At 40.2% G+C, this 25,894-nt stretch overlaps 1 protein-coding gene across 2 annotated transcripts in view; it reads right to left on the bottom strand.

The window, feature by feature from the left end:
- Positions 1 to 25,894, bottom strand: part of LOC148847328 (Galactose oxidase/kelch repeat superfamily protein) — a 55,859-nt gene that overhangs the window by 29,296 nt on the left and 669 nt on the right. The window contains exons 3-10 of one of the 2 annotated variants that reach the window (XM_088949800.1): positions 25,042 to 25,183; positions 24,933 to 24,961; positions 24,086 to 24,182; positions 23,939 to 23,994; positions 23,709 to 23,816; positions 21,719 to 21,775; positions 4,286 to 4,377; positions 2,260 to 2,344 (exon numbers count right to left, since the gene is read on the bottom strand). In XM_088949800.1, coding sequence (XP_088805926.1) covers positions 2,260 to 2,344; positions 4,286 to 4,377; positions 21,719 to 21,775; positions 23,709 to 23,816; positions 23,939 to 23,994; positions 24,086 to 24,182; positions 24,933 to 24,961; positions 25,042 to 25,183 — 666 coding nt within the window. The remainder of the gene's footprint in view (positions 1 to 2,259; positions 2,345 to 4,285; positions 4,378 to 21,718; positions 21,776 to 23,708; positions 23,817 to 23,938; positions 23,995 to 24,085; positions 24,183 to 24,932; positions 24,962 to 25,041; positions 25,184 to 25,894) is intronic. The other variant, XM_088949799.1, reaches the window with a different exon arrangement.

Below are 25,894 nucleotides of genomic sequence, written 5' to 3'. Positions count from 1 at the left end.
TATAAATACTTTGCAATATCAAGTAAGCTCTCAATTTTTTTGTGATACTCCTTAATTAGTTTAAAACTCATCCATGTCGACAAACAAATTTTGACTTGCTTTGCATGTTCAATTGTTTCATTAAAAAATTTCAACTTTCTAATTGACTCTAACATCAAATCTATTCAATGTGCAGCACAAGGAATCTAATACAATTTTGACCTCTTTTCCATCAACTTGAGTGATTATTTGTGATTACTTGAACCACATTATTCTCTCTTACTTCTTCAACAACATTATCAAGATACTAAAAAATAAGTTCCCCATCATTAATTGAATCGGATGCATCAATAGATTTAAGAAACATAGTCCCATTTGGACTCTTAACAAGAAAATTGATAATGAACCGTTTTTTTTTCCATGAGTCCATCCACCAGACATAATCGTGCAACCATACTCCTTCCATGATTTCCTATACTCCATCGATTTATTTATATTCTCCACTTCTTTTAAGATCCTAGTGCAAAGATCGTGCAATGATGGAAGCTTATAACTTGGACAAAAATTTGCATCTACCTCACACTCTTTGAGTAAGGACTATTTGCTAAATTAAAAGATAAAACATTGGCATAAAAGCATCTTCCAATAGCCTTATATACATCCTATTTTTGTTCTTTTTCCACTGTGAATTTAATGTATGTTGGTGTGGCTCAACTGAAATAAACTAATCCATTGGATCTGCTAATCGTGGTGGAAATGATTGTAGAGTCCCACTTTCACTTTCCAAAATAGACTCCTCAAATCTAGAATTAGGAGCCATACACATTCCATTTTGAGGAGCCATAGAAAGTTTACGATTAAACCTCCCAACACTAGATAAAAATCTGCCTTCTTTCTTTTTTCTTCATTTAAAATTCAGTTAGTCCATTTCGGCATCTTACTTTTACCTCTTTAGGGCATTGTTTGCACTCACTCATTCCATTTTGGTGCCATCTAAATGATGTTTTAACCGATTTATGTCTCTTGTGCACAATTTACTACAAAATGCAGAATAAATAATAGCCCCTTTTCCCCTCCTCTTCCTTAACATACTCCCAAGCAAAATCCTTTCTAGACATTCTAGACTCTAGATGAAATAGAGATTAGAAAATGATCAAATTGCAGCACCTAATCAAATTAAAAAAAAAAAAAAGTGCGAGTTAAATACTTCAATCCATCACTTCAAGTTTCTAGTTTATACAAGTATTCAAGTAATTCACAAATCACTTTAAGTTTCCCCTCCTCTTCCTCAACTTGTCATTCCCTCATTCCTCTCTTATCTCTGTTTCTCCTCTCATAGGTGGTGCTGCATTAGGTGGTCTTCTATGCATGTCACTAAACCATCTCAGTCTACTTTCTCTCATTTTATCACCTATTGGAGCTAGTCCTAGGTTTCTTTATATGTCTTCAATTCTGACCCTGCCCTTTATAGTTTTACCACTCATTCATCTAAGCATTCACATTTCTGCCACACCCATTTTTTGCACATGTTGTTTCTTAACTGCCCAACACTATGCTCCCTACAAAATAGCTGCATTACAACAATTTTATAGATTTTTCCCTTTAGCCAAAGTGGTATCTGCCTATCACATAAGTCTTCAAATGTACTGCTCCATTTTTGCCATCCTACTCTAATTCTCTGAGTGGCATCTCCCTCAATCTCTCCTTTTTTATGGATTATTAAATCAAGATGGAATAGGTTACACTGGGTTCTTTCTCGGTCTCCAATCCTAAGTGTACCCTGGTTCTCACTCCTACTATTATTAAATTTACATCGCATACATTTTGTTCTAGTCCTACTTATTTTAAAGCCCCACGTTTTTAATGCAAAACATAGTTATAAAAAAAATGCAGGATCCAATCCCAGGCTTGCCAGCTAAATCTCAATTAAGAATAACAAGAGAACCTATGAATCTTGGAAAATCAAGTCCCCAGGATCCAGCCCCATGTTTGTGACGCTTTTAGTAAACAATATGTTGTGATATGGACCCCAAGAAACCTGGGATACAAGCCCTTTAAGTGGTTCAACTCCTCTTTGAACCCAGAAGAATTCCCAAAAAAAGCATCATTACTTCCAAAGCCCATGTGTCATGATGAATTGATGATCATTTTATGAAACATTTTCCTAACATTCCATCAAGTTATAGATTTCCATAGTGCTGCCTCTGTGGAGATGAAATAATATATAAAAGAACTGAAATATTCATTAAAAAAATGTGATAACTATGACTAAGATTTTACCTCTATCTAAGACAATGCAGTCATTGTGATAGATGTCATAGCGACTCAGCCAACCACCAGTTCCATGCCCTCCAAATAGTAAGAGCTAAACACATTAAGTAAGAGAATTTTTCTTATCATGAAAGGAATTCTGATAGAAACTATAGCAAAAACTGGTTCATGTAATGCAGAAAGTGCTTAAAAACCAAATGCTTGAGAAATTAACTAATTACTAAAGCTATATCAAAACATACAAGAAAGGCCCAGCTTCTCTAGTTTTCTGTTAACAATGTTTCAAGTTCAAATTCAATATCTAGATAAGGAGTTCTATGGATGCAATGTAACCTTCTTCCCTTGAATTGCACATTATACAAAATCTACGGGCATGCAATCTTCCTTCCTTGATTTTCATGGAAAACATTTTCTGTTAACACTCCTTTGATACACAAAATATCTCTAATTTCATATTAATACTGCTTCAAGTTCAAATGTAATATCTAGATAACAAGCTCTACAGATGTGTGCAAATTTCAGCCATGATTTGCATAAAGCACATTGATTTGCCAATCTTTCCATTGTTTAAAGTTATCCACCATAAAGATCTTCTTAAGGATTACCAACCATGTGAAGGCTTTTAAGCTCAGGAGGATGAGGCACCACTGGCCCCCTAATGAACTTGCCATTAAAAGATTTTACCATGAAATATTTTAGAGTGATATTTTTTCCCACCCATTACATTGAAACAAAGGTAAAGAGAAAAATAGATGTCAATCTACACATAGACCAACATCAATTCTAACAGGAGTCAACTGCACTGCAATGACAACAAAAAGAAATCCATTCTACACTACTAGGTCCTGTAATCCCGAAATGATTAATTTGAAAGTCAAGATGATAGGGTGACATTTTTATACTATTTGCCCAGCCTTATGCCTGGACCTTCCATTACCTTACATTCCCAAGCAATCACAACTGTGCTCACCATATGAACATAGAGGAGAAACCTGGAATACCCAGATGCAGTTCTATAACTTCAGTTCAACTGTCAATACCGTCAAGTTTTTTCCTGTTTATTGTCATTGTCAGCTCTGCCCTCCTCAATAAGCTTCTTCATCACTTATTGATGAGAGGATTGCTGTTGGAAGCACAATGCTTGGTTGAATAACAGAAAATAGTTCATCTGATGTTTTATAAGTTGTGATGCAATCTTTTAAAAAAATGACACTGTAACAAATACAAATATGTGAACATTTAGAATTTTAGTTTTAATGGATTGCAAAATTTGAAGAAATAAATTCCAAACCATGTTACATGGATACTGATTGTTGGAAGCTCAAATAGGTAATAAGGTGTTGGACTTGGAAAGCCTAAAAAAATAGGAGTTGGATAATTGGCTGCCATGCTATAGTCTTAAGTTCTATTTTTCGATGACACTTTTATGCTGCATAAAAAAGAAAGCCACTGAAAAGAAAAAAAGGTGATTATATAAAAAGTAAATGCATATATATATATATATATATATATAGGCCCACAGTATACTTGTAAATCCCAGTAGTATACTTTGTCAACTAATTTCTGCCCTACTAATGTGGCTGAGTTAAAGAAGCATATAACCCTATAAAGGATGTGATTTTGGAAGCTCTTTCCTTGACTCCAAACTTTGAGGGAAATCACAAAGCTAGAAATTGAGTTGACGAGAACATATAGAGAGGCTCCAAGCTCAGCCAACAGTATTACTGATGGACTAGCAAAACAAGGGGCAAGCAGAAGTCAAATGTAATGTGAATTCATATGCAAAATTTTGTTTAAAGAGGCTATCCCAGACTATCTACCTTTTGGGGTGCTTGGCACATGATTTAACAATTTAACAATTTTTATACATACTTTTGACTGTTACCAATAAAAAATGTCACCGGGATGTATAAGACCATATGATGTCTCATGCATTTCAATTCCTACATGGGTATGAAGGACAAATGAAAGACAGACCAGAAAATAAGCATGCGAAACAGAATAAAAGAAAGAAAGGATCTCAAGATTTCATTACATAATGTCCTCCTGAAGCTATTGTATGGCCACAACGGGGAGAAGGCGACTGGCCAGGAAGCTTCAGCTGGGTCCACCCTGGTGTTTCATTGTCTACCTTCCACAAAACAAATAAGAAAAACGTCACCCTGCTTTATTTATATTAGTAAAAAAAAAACTTAATTTAGCTTAGGAAAGAAGTAACGCAAAGACTGGAACAGAAGCATGTATATTGTTTTCAAAAGAAAAAGAACAAAAAATACACAAGCGGATAGCATAACAATTGGTTAAATAAACAAGCAATAAATACATAGTAAGCTAAGCATAACAGAAGTTCAGCAGATAGTCCATAATTCACAAAAAAAATGGAATGATAGAAAAACAAATGGAGGTTTTTAAAGATAGAATATTGATAGAAATAAATTCCTCAATAGCCGATTTTTTTTAATGTAAGAATGAAAAGTTATATTAAAGAAAAGAAAAAACTGAATAGCATCAAATGGCAGGTGTTAAGATAACACCCCATAAACTCAAGAAAAAATCCTACCAACCACTCTAAAACAGCTTACAGGGACAGAAACAAAAATTGAAACCATTCTTGCACAACAACAACAGCACCTACAAAGCTCATGTTAATCTTCCACCTCACGAAACTCTTCCATACCTCCTTCCTTATACCAAATTTCTCCCCCTAACGCTTCAGAAGCTTTCCTCGTACTTTCTTCCTTCCTCTTCCTCTCGGAAGCTTCAAAAGCTCTCCTAGCAAAGCTCTCTCACCTCCCAAAAACTTACAAGTCCAAGACTTGCCAATTTCCATCTCTTTATTGACTAAATTCCTGAAATCCAAGCTTCCTTCTTCATCTCCTTCCTCTCCAACAGTGCCTCACTGCCTCAGCAGAGAGCTCTTTAATTTAGTTTCCACTACTAGCCTTCTCCTCTAACACGTCCTTTTTTGACTCCTCCCCTTGAGGATCCACTAGAAGATTCTTCTTCCCATCTCCTTGTAAAAGTCGGTTTTCCACATGATGATCCTCAAGACTAAGAGCTATGAATTTCACTACTTTTCTTTTATAAATCCTCTTATATTTGTTGGTCAGGCCTGCCCCCACCAGGCCATCTTTCAGCCTCAAAAAGACCTTCGTAACATGAACAACATTGTACTTGAAGCTCTGGACTTCTTTGAAACCTCCAAAGCATCACCACTTCAAGCCAAAACAATCACCTTCCCCCTACGACCCAAATCAACTCCCAATCTTCCAACGACCACTTCAAAGTCCGAAGAGTTGGAGTTTCCCCCTAACAAAGAATCTTGAATCAAATTTTTGAAAACACTCACCTTCTTACCCTCACCTCCTTTTATGCCACCTCCCTTCTCATTATCCTTGATGTTCACCACCTCCACCCTAACTCCACTCATATCCCCATCTCCTGACTCCACCCCCTTTGTAAACCCTTCATGCAAATCAACAACTAAGTCCCTATTTTCCTAGCTCAACATGGTAGAAGAAATAGAACTAGAACCTTGTGTGCCTTCAATTGACTCGAGACAAATCATCAGACCTGAACTTAAATAGCTTTCCTTGAAGAAGCTCCTCAGACCTTGATTTAGATTCGCAATTCTCAAGGCAACAAGCATTTGTGAGATTGCCAATAAACTACAGCCTCCAAATAACTAGCGAATGAGCCTGCCTTTCAAGGAAGAACTCACAGACCTAGAAGCAGCCCAATCACAACTCTACTTTTATTAAGGGCCCCACACTTAAAAACATGTAAATGTTTCACACCTAAACCCGTATCTTTAAAACAATGAGAACCACTTTCCCCCTTAAAAAGTGGACCCTACTTATTAACTACTCCCAACAAGTCATTTATATAAAATTCACAAAAGGCCCCTGTTGAAATAATTTAGTTATTTGTGTTAGGGTCTGTTTGGCTAGTTAAAGCGTTTTTTATTTCTATTTTTTATTTCCGTTATGTCTGTTATTGTACTCGCTTACAGCAGGGGCACAAGGGTCTTTTCCCTTCTCATTTCTGCCACCCTATATAAAAGTTGGCACCGCCAGCACTGTTCCATAATCAATCTCTTCTCTTCTCTTCTCCCTTCTCTCTTCTTCTTCTCTTCTCTTCTCTTTCTCTTATTTCTGGCCAGCCACACTCAAGATGGTATCAGAGCAGGAATACTGACTGAGAGAACAGATCGAACAAGCTTCCTTCCTTTTCCAACTTTCTGAATCTGGGCGGAACAGAGATCTGAACCTGGGCTGAAGAAAACATATCTATAACCGGTACAGTCCTTCCCCTTTTGTCTCTTCCTTACCCTCCTTGGTCGTGTACCAAGTGAAAAAATCAAATGAATCTGGGCTGCTGAATGCTGTCAGACCTTTGTGAGGTTTCTACCTCTTGTTATTTGGAATCGTGTGATCCTGTTCTTGTGTTAAGGTGACTGTATGTCACGGATGACCTGTTATCTCAATTTTTTGGCTTGATTATAAGTGTTAAGGATCTCTCCTGCTGATTAATGTTCTTAAAAATTCTGGAAGGCTAGTAGGTTGGGACTGTTAAACCGTACAGGTCTGAAATCTGCCAAATCTTGCCTTTTTTGTCCTGAAATTGGTATTGTTTGTGCTCAGATTGTTTTCAAACCCAAGTGTGTGGTGTGGACTGAGTACGTGTGTGGAACAATTTTGTTTTGGAGTAAGGAGGGATCCTAAGTCTAGTGTTTGGGACTGATTGTCTGTTTTGACCATGTCGTCTGAGAATTCTGCTACTTCAAAGATTCCAGGGAGCCACAATGGAGTGAGTGGGGGAATGGATATGAGTTTCCCCATGGCTGTTATTCCCTTTGATGGTCTGAACTACCTTGAGTGGTCTAGGGAATAAAACTCTACATCACTGTTAGGGGGAAAATAGGATACATCAATGGGAGAGTGAAGGAACCGAAGTGCTGAATATGATAGGTGGAACCAAGAGAATAGTATGGTGATGTCATGGCTCTTGGTTTCCATGCTGCCACAGGTAAGGAAGACTTTTATGTGGGCTGAAACTGCTTGTGAGATATGGAAACAAGCAAAGTCCACCTATTCAGAGCAGAGACACTATGCCAAGATATATCAACTGCAAGCTGAATCCTCTACTTGCAAGCAGGGGGAGAGGAGTCTCTCGATGTACTATTCTGATTTGACATCGATATGGAAAGAACTTGATCACTACCAGAATGTGAATCGGAAGTGTGATGAAGATGTTGAGGCGTATAAGTCACTTATATCTCAGCAACAAGTCTTTGCCTTTCTCTTAGGGCTGAATCCTTCATATGAGTCCATCAAGGTGCAGATGTTGGGTAGTAAAGACTTGCCATCAGTTCAGGAGGTGTATGCCTTAGTGCAGTCAGAAGAGAGTAGAAGAAGTGTGATGAATTGTGTAGAGGGGGAGTCAGTTGCCCTAGCTATCCAAGGAAATTTAGATACAAATGTCGGAGGTGCTTCTAAGAAAGGTGACTCTCAGAAAAGAACAGATGATAAGAGTAAAGTTTGGTGCACTCACTGCCAGAAGACGAGAGATACATGTTGGGATCTCCATGGAAAACCTAAATGGGCACAGGATTTGGGTAAGAAGTCAACACCTGATCAGGGCAAGAAACCAAGCTAGCAGAATAAAAAAAAGTATAACTCAGCTGATATGGCGTCGACAGAGACTAGTCCATTGGTAACTCAGGAGAGGCATCCTAGTTTTGACCCTAAAGAAGAAATTATCAACTCCTTTCGTGACCATTTGGAATTGTACGGAAGGACTATCCGCCAGATGGATTCTGGTCCTACTCCCTCTACCTCTTTCGCGTCTATATCAGGTAACGCTTCCACTGCCTTCCATGTGTCATCTCATACCACTGATTCTCCTTGGGTTATTGACTCTGGAGCCTCAAACCACATGACCGGTAAGTCAAACTTATTTCAGACATATAATCTTCTTCTCTCTGGGAGAGATAAGGTGAGACTAGCTGATGGTTCTTTCTCTACCATAGCTGGCCAAGGTACCATACCTCTCCCACTCGGCCTTACCCTTTCTAATGTACTACATGTTCCGAAATGACCTATTAATTTGTTGTCCATTAGTAGCATAACTCACTCCTTAAACTGTTCAGTCACTTTTTTTCTGTCTTCATGTGTTTCAGGATTTGGCATCAGGGAAGATGATTGGTAGAGGAAGCATGGTAGATGGTCTCTACGTGTTGGAGAATAAAGCTGGTCTTGTGGCTACAGAGTCCATGAGTTTGTCAAGTGAGAGTCAAGCCTATTTATGGCATAGTCGTTTAGGTCATCTTTCTTTTGAGTCATTAAAAGTTATGTTCCCAAAGTTGTTTGAGTCCTTGTAAGTGAGTCAATTACAGGGTCAGACATGTCAATTGAGTAAACATTGTAGAAGTTCTTTACCTTTGAGAAATAAAAGATCTAAATTTCCATTTCATATTGTTTATTATGATGTTTGAGGCCCTGTTACTCTACCCACTAAGGCTGGATATAAGTACTTCATTACCTTGATTGATGATTACTCTAGATACACTTGGGTTTACCCTATGCGATCTCAAGATGAAGTGCCAAAAATTATGAAAGACTTTCAACGCATAGTGTTCACTCAGTTCCAAACTGAAATCCATGTCTTCCAGTCGGACAATGCGAAGGAATACTTGCATAGTGGTCTCACGGAGTTTTTTGCTTCGAGTGGGTCACTTCAGCGAAGCTCTTGTGCCAGAACACTCCAACAAAATGGTGTTGCTGAACGAAAGAACCGTCACCTTCTCGAAGTAGCTCGTGGCTTATTAATTCATATGAATGTGCCAAAACGTTTTTGGATGGATGCAATTTTGTGTGCTACATACATCATCAACTGTATGCCATCTCGGTTACTCGAGTATAAGGCCCCACATTAGCTTCTGTTTCCTACAGCTCCGTTGTCCACCATTCCGATGCGTGTTTTTGGGTGTCGTTGCTTTGTCCATAACCTGTCCCCTACTCGAGGTAAGCTTGATCCTCAGGCTATTCCTTGTGTTTTCCTTGGTTACCCTTTATCTCAAAAGGGGTATTGATGGAGGGCCAGCTCACCCACCACGATCAGAGAAGATCATGCATCAAACGGTACCCTCCAGCGGAAATCACACAAGGGATAATAGTGACAACCCATGCGTTGGATAAGCATGGGAGGGCGGTGGCTATCTGACGGTGAATATCAAGGCATCATTGGAGGGCGGTGGCTAGGTGGCTATCGGACGGAGGGGATCAAGGCAGCATCAAGGAGGACTTCGATCCTAGCTAGAAGATTAGGTGTTTTAGTTGTCTTAGACTTTTACAACTTCTCTTTCCTATTTACTTTATGAGTTCTAAGATGTATTATAAATATCAACAATTCCAAGCGAATAGACACACAAGAATCTTTCTTCGCCAACTTTTCTCTCTTCCAAAGGCTTACGTCTAGTTCTCGTAAGGCTTCAAGATCGAAGCTGATCCGATCGTCCGGGTGCTTGCATAGTCAGCTCGGTCAAGCGCGTCAAGCTGCGTCAGGTGGTATCAAAGCGGGAGTTCACCCAATCAAATGGCCAACCAAGACGGTAGCAGTCGCAACCAACCCCGTGACGGAGATCAGGGGTTACAAGCTGTTTGGAGAGCAATCGAAGAGCAACGCACGGCCATGCGTAACATTGAGCAGCAGTTGGCAGAGATTGTTGGACAACTGCGGACCATGTTGCGGGAGGATGTTCCAAGGAACCGGGATAACCCAACCGGAGGAGACGACCACGGTAGACCACTTGTCAACCCCATACCCCGAAATCCCATTCTTGATGATGATAGCAACGACGAACTAGAGCTCGGCGTTGCTCCAGTTCCTCCCGGCAACGACAGAAACGATAGGAATTGGCGCAACCCCGGCAATTTTAATCCTCGTCGGAATCATGATGAGTTTAAACTCAAGGTGGATATTCCTACTTTTAGTGGGGATCTAGATATAGAGGGCCTTCTAGATTGGATTACCGAGGTCGACCGTTTCTTCGAGTACATGGAGATCCCAGAAGAAAGAAGGGTGAAATTAGTAGCTTTCCGACTGAAGGGAGGAGCATCTGTCTAGTGGGAACGAATGAGGGAGACTCGGATTAGAGAAGGAAGAGGTCCAATTGGAACATGGAGGCGCATGAAGCAACTAATAAGAGGTAGATTTTTACCCCCTGATTATGAGCAGTATATGTTTTGAATCATATCAACGATGTGCACAGGGAACAAGAAGCGTAAATGAATACACATCAGAATTTCTGAGATTGGCTGAACGGAACCAACTATCTGAAAGTGATAACCAGTAGGCAGCCCACTATCTAAGTGGTTTGAGACCTACTATTAGAGACAAGATTGGCATCCAGATGGTTCTCAGTGTGCAGGAAGCAAGGAACTTAGCACTGAAAGCTGAATTAATGTTCCAAGAGAGGACCCGGGCCGAAAGCTATCAACGGTACAGTGGGGGCGACAACAGACCGACAGTAGTCGACAAGAACAAAGCAGCCCCAGGAGTACAACCCTCCCACCCGCCGAATACAGCTAACGCCAGTAAGGCCGCCACGGGAGGAAACACTCGAGGTAACCTTTCCAACCCTCCTAAACCCAGTAATCCCTATGCAAAACCTGCTCCTTTTAAGTGCTTCAAGTGCAATGAAGTTGGGCATAGGTCTAGTGACTGTCCCAGAAGGAAGGCCGTTAACATGATAGAGAGGGAGGATGAAGAAGATGTTGATGATGAAGTATATTGTGGACCTGATGGAGAGGACGAAGAAGGTCCCTATGAGCACGAAGAATACACATGTGTTGTGAGGAAACTGACGCTGTCCCAAAGAAGCAAAGATACCACTCAACAACACCGACTGTTTCGCACTAGATGCACTGTACAGGGTAAATTATTGATAGTGGCAATCAGGAAAATATTATTTGCAGGGATGTGGTACAAAAATTACAACTATTTCCTAAGAAGCACCTGAACCCATATACAATTGGGTGGATCAAGGAAGTCGGCGGCGTACGAGTGGAGGAATGTTGCAAGGTCCCATTCTCCATTGGTAAGTACACTGATGAGGTATATTGTGATATTGTGGATATGGATGCTTGCCATATTTTGCTGGGTAGGCCTTGACAGTTTGATGCAGATGCAAAACACCTAGGTAGGAAGAATACCTACCAGCTCGAAAAAGAGGGTGTACGCTACACCTTATTACCCGTGGCAGAAAAGAATCCACCAAAGGCTTCAAAGGCAGAGGAGAGAAATTTCCTTACCATTACACATCACCATGTTGAATTTGTAAAGGAATGCAAGGATACCCGCGAGGTCCATTTGTTGGTGGTGAAGGGAGAAAGCATGAATGAGTCACTGGAGGAAAACAAAATTCCAGTGGAAGTGCAGGGGCTTCTCGATGAGTTCCATGACGTAGTTCCTGATGAGTTACCTAATGAGCTCCCTCCCATGCGAGATATCCAGCATCATATTGATTTTTGTTCCTGCTGCTAGTCTACCTAATCTCCCACACTACAGGATGAGTCCTAAAGAAAATGTGTATCGACAGTAGGGCCATTAACACCTAAGGGGCATATTCAAGTTAGCATGAGCCCTTGTGCAGTACCAGCATTATTAACACCTAAGAAAGATGGAAGTTGGAGAATGTGTATCGACAGTAGGGCCATTAACAAGATCACTATTGGCTACAAGTTTCCCATTCCCAGGCTGGACGACATGTTGGATCAACTTGATGGAGTTGTAGTCTTTTCCAAAATCGATCTCAGGAGTGATTACCATCATATCAGAATCCGTCCCGGAGATGAGTGGAAAACAACTTTCAAGACTAGAGATTGATTGTTTGAATGGTTAGTCATGCCCTTTGGACTAACGCACCCAGCACCTTCATGAGGCTAATGAATCCTACTACGCCCTTTTGTTGGTAAGTTTGTTGTGGTATATTTTGATGACATCTTGATTTACAGCAAATCTATCACTGAGCACCTAGGACATATCAGAGAGGTCTTGAATGCATTAAGGGAAAACAAATTATATGCTAATTTAAAGAAGTGCACTTTCATGAGCGATAATTTGTTGTTCCTAGGGTTCATTATAAGTAATGATGGAATTAAGGTGGATGAGGGAAAAGTGAAAGCCATTAGGGAGTGGCCGACCCCATCAAACGTCATGGACGTAAGACGTTTCCATGGGTTAGCAACTTTCTACAGGCGATTTTATCAAACACTTTAGTAGTATTGTAGCTCCCATCACTAAGTGTTTGAAAAAGGGAAAGTTTCAATGGGGAGAAGAACAAGAACAGAGTTTTGCTCTCATAAAAGAAAAATTATGCACCACTCCTGTCCTTGCATTACCAAGTTTTGACAAGCTATTTGAGGTTGAATGTGATGCCAGTGGAGTTGGCACAGGGGTTGTATTGTCACAAGAAAAGAGACCATTTGCTTTCTTTAGTGAAAAGTTATGCGAAGCAGGAAAAAGTAGTCCACTTATGATAAAGAATTCTATGTTGTTGTTAGAGCACTAAAAACCTGGGAACATTACTTAATTGCTAAAGAATTTGTTCTCTACACCGATCACCAAGCTCTTAAGTATCTCAGTAAGCAAAAGCAATTGAGGAGTGACCTACATGCAAGATGGTCTACTTTCATTGATAAACTCCCATACGAGATTGTGTATAAGGCTGGACAGCAAAACACAATAGCCGATGCTCTAAGTAGGCGTGTAGCCCTCATCAAAACTCTCAGCATTGAAATTGCGGGCTTTGAATGCTTGAAAGATCTGTACGCCCAGGATGAGGACTTCAAACAGGTGTGGGAAAAATACACAAATCGACAGCCAGTAGGTGATTTCTACATTCATGATGGGTTCCTTATGAAGGGGGGACAATTGTGCATCCCTTGCACCTCCCTCCGTGAGAAGATCATCAGGGATCTGCATGGGGGTGGATTAGCAAGACACCTCAGAAGATGCTATTGTGAGTAGATGCTATATTTGTCAGACAGCTAAGGGACAGACCCAGAATACCGGCCTCTACATGCCCCTACCTGTTCCTACTGCGATTTGGGAAGACCTGTCCATGGATTTCGTGCTAGGCTTGCCAAAGACTCCAAGAAATATGGACTCCGTCTTCGTAGTGGTTGACCGGTTCCCCAAGATGGCTCACTTCCTCCCATGCAAGAAGACCGCAGATGCAACAGCGACAACTAAGCTATTTTTCAGGGAGATTGTCCATTTACATGGGGTGCCTAAAACCATCACATCGGACCGAGATACGAGGTTCTTAAGTCACTTCTGGATGACCCTATGGAGACTATTTGATTCATCATTGAATTTCAGCAATACAACCCATCCACAGACAGATGGACAGACAGAGGTGGTAAATCAGTGTTAAACAGTTTTGTATGCCCTTAGCTTCAATCAAGATGATGTACTTTATGAGTTTATTGTAAATGAATAAAAGTGCATATTTGATTCATGTTCCCTTCGTATGTTTTTGTATAATACCCTTAAACTGGACACTTAATGAGACTCGTGTTAGTTTAGAATGTTCACAGCCGGTGGATTGGTCTGGGGAGACCTATCCTGACAAGGCTGACACTGTGGTGCCACCAAGTCGGTTGGGGTGGCTTGTCTCAGCTGCCAGGGTGAGACCCTAGGCACATACAGTGTAGGATTAATTGAATCTATGAACTGGACCAGATTTCCAGTATTGCCCTGGACCTTGGAGATTGATGGGCAAAACTGGAAAGTGACACCCGACCCCTAGACTCGATTATGATACTGCACTAGGTGTCGGATTGGGTTGTCTTTGATATACCAATCAGTGAGATCCTTAGCGGGGGTCAAAACCTGGGTATGTTGGGACAGTCTAAGAATTCATCTGATAGGGTGATCATAGTGACAGGATCAGCCCCTTTGTCGGACAAAGGTAATGATCGGGGATGCACTTTCACTGATGGAAACCAAGACTGTCGGCAGCCGATTTCAATCGTTGAGATTTGTTTTGCAAAATATATTTTATATGAGATATAAAAGTATATATATTATGGTTTCAAAATGATTCGCAAAAGGTTTTAATTCCAGGGATCCATATAAGCAGAGAGTGCAACACTGTTCCTTGCAGCCGAGGGAGAGGTCCTCTCTTGTCAGGCAGTGTATGATCATTATGGGCTGAGAGGTTAAGTGTAAGACCATTGAGGATAATACCTGATGGGCTAATCTTGCATCTGCCTATAGTCCCTGGGTGTTACAAGGTGGCTTGGCCCAGGGACCACTTAGGGTAAGTGTTGGGCCCATAGAGCCCATGAGATGGGTTTCAAGGGGTGCACTGTCCATAACAGTGTATTCGGCTAGGCCTTGTAACAAAGGCTGGGCTGAACCCATGTGGTTGATGTATAGATCAATGTTTGGGTCCCACGCCATACAAGGAAGCCCAACTGGGCAACAGTTTGGAAGGCTAAGTGAATACATAACCTTAAATGGGCCTTAAGCCCATTTCGAACTGGGTTGGTTTGACCAATCACTTAAAGGGGCGAATTCTGAGATGGATCAGCTGATAGGATTGGGCCCATACCCTATCCACTTAGAGAGTCCAAGATCTAAATGAGATTTAGATCTGGAAGCCTCCTAATTAGATTAGGAGATGGCTGATCTGATCTGTAGATAAGATAAGGGTTATCCCTTATCACTTAAAGGGACTTCTAATCCAAATATGATCTGAATCACCAACTCCTAATGGGATTAGGAGCTAATCCCTTTAAGACTATAAAAGGAGGAGGGGGCGGCAGCCTTTAGACATGCAATACACAACTCCTGTCTTTAGAGCTGAAATCACAAGAAGAGAGAATTCTGCTCCCTGCGAATACTCTCTTGCCGCCTCCTTCTTGCAGCCGTCACCTCCAGCAATTCGATCTCCTCCTCTCTACAGAAGTAATCAAGATTCGATCTTGATACGTTGTATTCACAAGCCATCCAGTTGATTCTTGCGAAGGGTCAAGTTCTTTTGGAAGAACACTGTTGATTCTGCTCCACCCTGCATTGCGCCATCTTCAGTGGGAGCGGATTTTGGATCCTTCCTTGGGCATGAACACCTCCATTGGGAGATACTGTTTCTCCGTATCAGGTATAATCCCTCCCTACTCCTTTTGGTTCTGATCTGGTTCAGTTTATGGTTCAAGAATGATCCTTGAAAATATGATTTTCTAAATAGGGAATGCGATTCCCAGTTGAAGGGAGAGAAAAATTTTTGAAATCCACCCCCTTGTTCCGCAATCTTTGGGTGTCCATGTGATGGATATCCTATCCCTTCAATCGGACCTTAGGTAACTTGATCCATAGTATCTACAGGGAGAGACCGAAGCAGCGATTTTGCCATAGCACAAGCAGAGTTCACTTACAATAATGCAGTTCATAACTCTACAGGTAGATCCCCATTTTCCATTGTTTATATGAAGGTACCTAACCATGCGTTGGATTTAGTGAAGCTACCCAGGGTACCCGGCCTCGGTGCTTTTGCCGAGCAGTTGGCAGAACAGATCCAGTCCGTACAGGAAGAAGTCCAGTAGAAACTGGAGCGAGCCAATGCAAAGTACAAGGTTGCAGCTGATAAGCATCGTCGGCACCAAGTGTTTGACGTCAGTGATGAAGTCATGGTATTCTTAAGGAAAGAACGCATACCCATGGGGAAGTATAACAAGCTACATCCTCGGAAGTACGGTCCATACAAGATCATTAAGAAAATCAACAACAATGCTTATGTCGTGGACTTGCCAGATCACATGGGTATCTCCAAAACTTTTAATGTTGTTGATCTTCATCGTTACTTACCAGAGGCAACACTTGCATATCCCAGTCATGACTCGAGGTCGAGTTCTTTCCAAGTGGGGGAGAACGATGGAGGGCCAGCTCACCCACCACGATCAGAGGAGATCATGCATCAGACGGTACCCTCCAGCGGAAATCACACAAGGGATAATAGTGACAACCCATGCGTTGGATAAGCATGGGAGGGCGGTGGCTATCGAACGGTGAATATCAAGGCATCATTGGAGGGCGGTGGCTAGGTGGCTATCGGACGGAGGAGATCGAGGCAGCATCAAGGAGGACTTCGATCCTAGCTAGAAGACTAGGTGTTTTAGTTGTTTTAGACTTTTACAACTTCTCTTTCCTATTTACTTTATGAGTTCCAAGATGTATTATAAATATCAACAATTCCAAGCAAATAGACACACAAGAATCTTTCTTCGCCAACTTTTCTCTCTCTTCCAAAGGCTTATGCCTAGTTCTCGTAAGGCTTCAAGGTCGAAGCCGATCCGATCGTCCGGGTGCTTGCATAGTCAGCCCGATCGAGCGCGTCGCGCTGCGTCAGGTATCGCTGCTATGATCCTACCTCTCGCAAGTACTATGTCTCCATTGATGTATCCTTCTTTGAGAATCAACCTTTCTTCTCGGTTTCTCCTCAGGGGAGAGAGTAGAGTTGAGGAGAAACCTATTCCTCAAACTCAACTACCTCCTTTACCCGATCCTCCTCCATTCTGGGTTTTTCATCATCGCCATAAAAGCCAACAGAGTTCAAGAGCCGTGGAACCTGACACTATGCAACCAACATCATCGGATTCACCAGAGGCAGATCCATATCATCAGCCAAGTACACTTGCTCCTATTGATATGCCTGTTCCTCTAAATGTTGATTCACCTGTCATCAATGATCTTGATGTTCCTATTGCTAAGAGAAAGGGTGTTAGATCTTGTACCACTAATCATCCTATCTCTAATTTTGTGTTCTATGATCACATTTCACCTTCATTCCGTGCATTCCTCTCCTCTGTGAACAATGCCCCCGTTCCTAAGAATGTGGCAGAAGCTTTATCTAAACCTGAATGGACAGATGCAATGCAGGAAAAAATTGATGCATTACACAAAAATGGCACTTGGGAGTTGGTGGACCTTCCTGAAGGGAAGGAACCAGTGGGTGTTCACAATGAAACACAAGGCTGATGGAACTGTTGAAAGGCACAAGGCTAGACTGGTAGCAAGAGGTTTTACACAGGTATATGGAGTGGACTATGCAGAGACTTTTGCTCCAGTAGCCAAGATGAACTCTATCAGGATCCTTCTATCATTGGCAGCAAATCTTGACTGGGAACTTCACCAATTGGACATAAAAAATGTTTTCTTGAATGGTGACTTGGAAGAGGAAGTGTACATGACCCAACCTTCAGGTTTTTGTGCCAAAGGCAGTGAACAAAAGGTGTGTAGGTTAAAAAAATCTTTATATGGGTTGAAACAATCACCTCGGGCTTGGTTTAGTAAGTTCCATTTAATAGTTCAACAAATGGGGTTCAAACAATGCCAGTCAGATCACACTCTATTTGTGAAAAGAGGTGAAGGGAAAATTGCAGCTCCTATTGTGTATGTGGATGACATAGTGATCACAGGAAATTTGGGAGGCTGAAATACGAAGACTAAAAAAAATCTTATCCACTCAATTTGAGGTGAAAGATCTAGGCTCCTTACGTTATTTCCTTGGAATTGAAGTTGCCCGCTCTCACAAGGGCATCTTTATTTCCCAACGGAAATATGTACTAGATCTACTAGAAGATATAGGCAAGTTGGGGGTAAAACCAATTGACTCACCAATTGAATCTAATCATCATCTGGGAGACAGTCAAGGGGAGTTTTTGAAAGATGTGAAGAAGTTCCAGAGACTCGTAGGGAGACTCTTGTATTTTTCTATGACCAGGCCTGATATTGCTTATGCAGTGGGTGTCCTTAGTCAGTTCATGCACAACCCTAGGACAACTCACTTTGAAGCTGCAGAGAGGATCCTTAGATACCTCAAGAAGTTTCCCAGAGCTGGTTTGTTGTTCCAGAAACATGGTCACTTAAAGGTGGAAGTATATACTGATGCTGATTGAGCAGGAGCAGTCGATGACCGAAAGTCTACCAGTGGGTATTGTGCCTTTGTAGGAGGAAACCTGGTCACACGGAAAAGTAAAAAACAAAGTGTGGTGGCTAGATCTAGTGCTGAGGCAGAATATAGAGTGATATCTCATGGGGTTGTTGAAATCATGTGGATAAGAAATCTGTTAGGTGAACTGGGTTTTGCAGTGAGCAATCCTATGTCACTCTGCTGTGACAATAAAGCTGCCATCAATATTGTTGCTAATCTAGTCCTGCATGATAGGACGAAACACATTGAAGTGGACAAGCATTTTATTAGATAGAAACTTGTAAATGGAGAAGTGTGCACTCCATATGTCAGCTCGGAAGAACAACTTGCAAATATCTTCACCAAAGGTCTTCATCATGTGCGGCACAAGGATTTGTGTGACAAGTTGGGCATGATTGACATCTATGCTCCAACTTGAGGGGGAGTGTTGAAATAATTTAGTTATTTGTGTTAGGATCTGTTTGGCTAGTTAAAGCATTTTTATTTCTATTTTTTTATTTTTGTTATGTTTGTTATTGTACTCACTTACAGCAGGGGCACAAGGGTCTTTTCCCTTCTTATTTCTGCCGCCCTATATAATATGATAAAAGCTAGCACCGCCAGCACTGTTCCATTGCCAATCTCTTCTCTTCTCTTCTCCCTTCTCTCTTCTTCTCTTCTCTTCTCTTCTCTTCTCTTTCTCTTATATCTGGCCGGCCACACTGTCAAGAGCCCCTTTAACCTTTTTGATAACTTCCCCCTTCTTAAATTCTCCCAACAAATTTATATAAAAAAAAATCTCCCAATAGGTGTCCCTCTTCAACTAAAGTTCTCTCATCCCTTTTCCATGAAGTTCCTTTTTTGCCCCCAACCTCTCTTGATCCCCATCTCTATCCTCTGCATGATTGTCCAGATCCCCGACTCTTCGACTCCCATCATCTTCCTCCTCTAGCCTCCTAATCTTTTGCCCTATCAGCTCCTAGAGATGAAATTTTTCCCCATAAAATTGGGGGTCCACTCGGATATTAATTGCTAAAAATATCCCTGAATTTCCCCCAAATTCCTAAGACCACTAGGATCCCATAATCATCCATGCCTTATCCCAACCATATAGAGTCGGCTACATGAATCCTGTTTTGCCAATCCATTTATCCACTATTAAATCATCATTTCTTACTACTACCCCTGAGTTCTTCTATGCACTAGGATCCCATAATCCAACTTCTAAAATACCCCCATATTCTCATAATCCTATTCTAAAATACCCCAAATCTCCATCTCCGATGAGGAGTGCCCTGCCTCGAACCCACGCCACCACTAGAGACGGGGCAGGGATGGGGTAGGGAATTTTGGCTATGGGGCAGGGACAAGGAGGGATGTTGGGTGCCATGCTTCAAACCAAACTCGTTGCCATTTCTATTAGTACATTAAACTTCTGAATTCAATCTATCAAAACCACCGAATCCTCCTCTAACCAATAAAACAAGATACAACCTTTTTTTTGAAGAGTAAAGATATAATTTTATTAAAAATAAAAAAGATACATCAGGGAGGTGATAAGACATCACCAAGAGAAGAAAATCAGTCTCAAAGTCCCTTTGAGAGCCCAATCCCTAGTAAAACATAGCCCATCAGCAAAACAGGAAACATAAACCCCCCCTTGCCACAGCCATGACTTCAGTCTTCCTCTGTGACCAAGTCATCCTGGATTGAAACGACCTCATCCCATATCTTGTCTCTTTTTGGTCGGGCATTTTTGTTTAATTTCTCTTCCTTTCTTCTCCTTTCAAACTCCTCAAAATCCCTTCTAGGAAACTCCTCACCACCCCAAAATAACAGATCTAAGATTTTCCCAACTGAAACCTCTCTATCCACAATTTTTTGGAGGCCCCCCAGCACTACTGTTATCATTTGGCAGCATCTGTCTCTCCACAGACTTGGAATCACCACCACTCGATCTGTTTTCCTGCTGCTCCTTCGGCATCAGGGAGGTTGATGACTGAAATTGCCCGATGTCCCCCTATGATCAATACCATACGTCCCGTTGTCTCTCGTTCATTTCCTCCTATAAACCCATTTGAACTGTTTTGTAGGCACTGCTCCTGTCAGGCTGAGTTTTAGCCTAGAGAAAATCTGTCACATGCACAATACTATGATTTCTTGAACTGTGGGATTTATTTCTGATTATTTCATTGATCTGTTCACCCTCCTCAGATTTGCTCCTTCTTCCCAAGTCGAGCCCAGGCTTCCGATCTTCACCTCCTCAATGTACAGAGCATCCTCAGAATAGCGACCGACTTGGTTTCCTTAGTAGACACTAAGATTACTTGGAAGCCGATCTTTTCTGAAGATTTCTCAATCTTCGAGTACAGAACATCCTTAGAATAGCGACCGACTTGGTTTCCTTAGTAGACACTAAGATTACTTGGGAGCCGATCTTTTCTGAAGATGTCTCAATCTTCGAGTACTTGACTCACAAATCACCAGAATGAACAAACTTAGTAATCACCCACTCCTAAATCTCTTCCTTTTTCCTTTAACGGACTGGGGGTACCAATTTTTAAATTTTGTCACCTTTTTCATCCTCAGATGCATAGTCATGCCAACCCTCACCTGTCATCCACCCTTGGGGTGAAAACGATTCGCTTATGATCGTCTGATGAACCTTGAGAATCAGCCCACAGGCAGCTCTGTATAAAATCCCTCTTCGAGTCAATGTTTTCTAAAAGAATGGATGGAGAAGACAATGGACAGAAATTACCATCCTCTAATGCCCTACTTAAAAAGCTAGGTTCTTGTCTTGCCTGGCCACTTAAAGCCTCACATGACCTCCTCTTGCTTGGTCCATCAACCCCACTTCTCGAACTGCCCCCATTAGCAAGTTCCACCTTCCCAGCTTGAGATCTGGTAACCTAACTTTAGCATATTCACGTTCCAAGACTTCGCCTCCTCCTTGCTGCTCAAAATAAAAAGAAAGAAACCAACATTTAGCTTTCTCGCCTGAATATTCTTTCAAATTCCACTCCAATCTGACCCATCTCAAAACCTCCACTTCGTCAGGTTCAGAGTTACCAAAATGATCAATCAGGCATTTCTTTAACCATCTCACCCTCTCAAGAGCACCTTCACTTGAATCCACAAAGCTATGTAGGTTAACCCAAAGAAAAGATAGGAACTAATTTGAAATCAGCAAACTTGTTAACAGAGGTACTCAGAATTTTAGATAGGTCAAAGGGTGAAAACTCTTCTTCATTCTATTTAACCATTATCAAAAAATTGTCTACTAAGTGCTAACTATTTCATAGAGAGACATATACGTCCATTGCCTCTGCTGCTAATGATTCAGTAAGTGTCTACTTTCTTTATTATAGAAACACAGAAACAAAAGACATGCTACTCTATTTATTTCCTTTTTCATAGGAGAAAGTTTTTTTTGATAAATAATAGGAGAAAGTTTTTTAATAAGAACTTGTTAGGAGATATTATTACCTTCCTCAATAAGACCTTTCAGAGCCCACAGGTCACCCATGATTGGTCCACCACCTCCTAACAAAGTTGAAAAAACAACTTAGTATCAGATAAAGATAAAGACAACTGGATGCTAGTAAGAGTTGCAATTTCAATCTTGAGGTAAATTTCAACCCTGCAGAATTCAGAAATTTTGTGCCAAATTTTATGCTAAATTTTGAAACAGCATGAGAGAGAGCGAGAGACTTCTGAATAGAGGCATTTGGTCAGTATAAGAAAGTAGGTTGAACCTACAATAGGATTTTTTAGATTCCTGAAACTTTCTAAAAGAGTGTTACATTGTCCTTACAAAACTATCTGAAAATGCAAGAATTTAAAAGCTAAGTACAAGATGGGTGGTAAGCCCACTAACAGTGAATTGGAAATAAATATATATATACATATATATATATGTATATATATATATATATATATATATATATATATATATATGTATGTATATACATATATATATGTATGTATATATATACTTTCTCTACTCAATTAAGCATAAAAAAAAATTGATCTTTTTTTTATGTTGTTCTAATGTTCTTTTGTTTCCCATATTTTATTGACAACCAAATGAAATTTCTACTTGGAATGCTATAACATGTAATATGGGCATGCTTAGTAGTTAAAAACTAAAATACCATAAAGATAACCACACCACATATAGTAACAAGCCTAACAAGTAACAAAGTTCTCATTTCAGTTACTTTAAATCCACTAATTTCAGCCACTTTTTTATCAGTAACAGATTGAGATTTTATTAAATATGATAAAATAATGATATACCAGTTTCAGCCACATCATGATGCACGTTCTTTTTTTCCCAGTATTTCCAAAATATTGACATATGGAATATATCCTGAACTTTATGATGTAAATTCTGTGAATTGCTTTTATAGATATTTTGCAACCACCTTAAATAGGAAGTTTTGTGGCAAACATCAGAAATATCAAGACTAATATGGTAATGACGTGATCCTATGAATTCCTTATAAAGATATTTTAGAACCTTCTTAAATGGAAATTTCATGGGAAGTATCAGAAAACTTAGGACTGTCAACGGGTCAGGTCTGGGTCAGAACGAGCTAGAACCGGAACCGACCCAACATGAAATGTCGAGGAAACAGACCCGATTATAATAAATAAAAAATAAATATTTATGTTTAATATATATTGAATATTCTATATGTATTATATTATATGTATAGTATATTTGTATAATTTATTTATTTATTTAATATATTATACATTATATATATATTGGGCCGGGTCTGAATTGGCCTGGTGGTATGTGGAACCAGTTCCGAACCAATAGTAATCGGGACCCTATATCAGGACCCAGAACCAACCCCTCGGCTCCAGTTCCCGAAACCAGAACTGGTCCAATTGGTTCGGGTCTGTCAGGTTGGACCCGACCCATTGACAGGCCTAAGAAAACTCCAAGTAAAAAATGTAAACTATGGCAACAGACAATAACTACTTAAGTTCCAAAAGCATCAAAATATTGATGGCCAACATTTTGAAGTGATTAAATAGAAAGAAAAATCAGAATGAAAAACTGTGATAAGGATGACGATCTTAACAATAGAAATAAAGGAACAAGCACCAATAGATCAAAGGAAGAAGCAAAAATAACAAATACTTCCAAATAAGGCATGCATTAGAGACATCAAGCACAAGCACTCTTCCCCAATTTGATGTTTGTCCATTTGAAATGCATGCCTACTTTGATGATGTAATGCATTCTTAATAGTGAAATTTTATCATCGAAAACAGGAAAAAAAAAACTTGACATAAAAACAGTAATATTGAATCTAAGCAACCATATTACAACCCTTATATTGCAAAAGCAGAAAGAAATCCAGAAACAAGGAATTAATGTAATAGGTAATGCACATCCGAAGGTAGCTAGCAAAATAATCAATTATCAAAAGGAAATAGGATGATGAAAAACAGAGCTCACCTCTGCCGCCAAAGACAAGCAATCGTTTCTCAACCATAGTTGCTGTATGGCCACATCGAGGTGGTGGCAGTGATCCAGAAACTGACCATTCCATCCATTCAAGTGATACTGTTGCAAAACACATCATGCAACAAATAGATTAAACCTGTGTTGGAAATTTAATATATCACCACACAAATATGAAACTGAAAATCAGGAGGAACACCAGAATCACAGGAAAAAGAAGTTACTTGTGTCCAAGACATACACATCTGACAACCACTTTTTACCATCCCATCCACCATACCTGCACTCTTTATTAAATGTCTAGTTAAGACTACATCACAGGAAAATATCCATTTCCAGAATGGATTTAGTATTGTTGGATGAATACCCACATAACAATTTTACGGTTTCCAATGGCTGAAGCAGCAGCAAAGTCTCGTGGTGAAGGCAAGTCACCAAAACCAGTAAGCTCCGTCCATTGCCAGATATCTGAATCAAACACATCCCTAATTGCTCCCAGACACTCAAAAAAAAAAAGAGTGCACAGAATAATGGTAACTGTACGTTTCCTTTTCCTTTTCTTTTTTTTTTATTTTGTGTGTCCAAAATGTGACAAGAAATGAAAAATGGCAGTAAGTTCTATCAAAATTCATATTTATACAGAGAAAATAGTACATGATAAATATACAGCTATGACAAACATAGATTTGATCATGCGAGGCATCCAGACATTACTAAATTTCAAATTTTATGCTGGCCTACAGAATGTCATATTGTAAGCAACCCTTTTACCTTCTTAGCATCCATTAACAGTACATTTTTTAACAACTGATATAAAAGGTAATTACCCAATGCTTTTTTATTTTTTATTTTTTTGATCAGCAGCCACTACCCAATGTTGGTCCCAGCTATTTGGGGTCTTTGGAGGGGTAGACTGGATATGGTCCTAACCTTTGGCATCTTTTGGCATGAAGTGGTTGCTCTCAGACTCAAACTTGCGCTCTCATGCTTGACAGCCCAAGACTTTACCATTACACCAAGTAATGGCTCCTAAATAACACCCAATATGACATTTCAAAATTATCTCAGTATGATTTTGAGGTTATGTGAATCAAGAAGCTGCACCACCTATCAAATAGTGCAGATAATAGGACAGATGGATTACTAGGATCCGGATGTCTGGCATGTCAGATTCAATGTGTATGCACTCTTAAATGAAATGCATAAACAAATTCTTACCGGTATCAAGGACCCAAAAATCGCCCAACCTGGAGATCCAGTTTCATCCATCAATAGATGGATAACACGATTCATTAAATAATGCAAAGTCACATTGATATAAACAAACCTTTTTCCACTAGAACGCCCACCAAAAATGAACATATGGCAGTCAATGGCAACGGCAACATGAAAGGCCCGTGGGCTTGGACCCACTACCTGTTCATCAGATCCATTCCCAGTGCACTCTGGCTGGAACCATAATTTGTTATCTGAAGCATAAAACAAATTCAACCAGAGTTAGATCCAAAGCTGCCAAATAGAATTCAAATATATGCATACATAGAATACAGGTTAGGCTACTATATTCCATTGGAAGTATGCACCATTGGGTGAGTTAATTGATTCTATTATGCACATTTGGTTGTCTATATTTTTATGAATTACTAATGCAGCATTAAGATACCTGCATACATACACTACATGACGGGCCACCATATTCTGTCGGAAGTACATGCCACCCTTGCAAGCCATTTGATAAGTTAATTGGTTCTATTACACACATCAAGTCACATATTTTTTTGTATGCGTTAGCACATTACAAATGAATGAACTAAGAATGCCTTTATGGCATGGTTGTATCTTCAAGGAACATCATAGGATAACTGTGAGAGATTATCACCATCACTCAAAGAGGGGTGATTCTTCAGGTTTGGGTAAACCAATTTTTTCTCATAATTGAAGTGCATCAAGGTGGTTTGTTTGTGCAGTAATTTACTCTTAGATGACTAACGTCATGCATATCCTTGATTGCAGATGTGGTATTCCACATCCAAATACTTGTATATGTGTACATTGAACTAGATTACCATGAGCCTACTCATTTGTAAGACAAAATTCAAAAACAAACACCAGAAACCACTCAATGCTTTGCTCTGTTACATTCCCAAGTAACCCTTAATCCGAGGTTCCTGATAATTATA

This window comes from Nelumbo lutea, chromosome 6 (genome assembly GCF_056320005.1).
Source record: "Nelumbo lutea isolate HS-2025 chromosome 6, American lotus-T2T, whole genome shotgun sequence".
Taxonomy (NCBI): domain Eukaryota; kingdom Viridiplantae; phylum Streptophyta; class Magnoliopsida; order Proteales; family Nelumbonaceae; genus Nelumbo; species Nelumbo lutea.
This window is presented reverse-complemented; position numbering and strand designations above follow the sequence as displayed.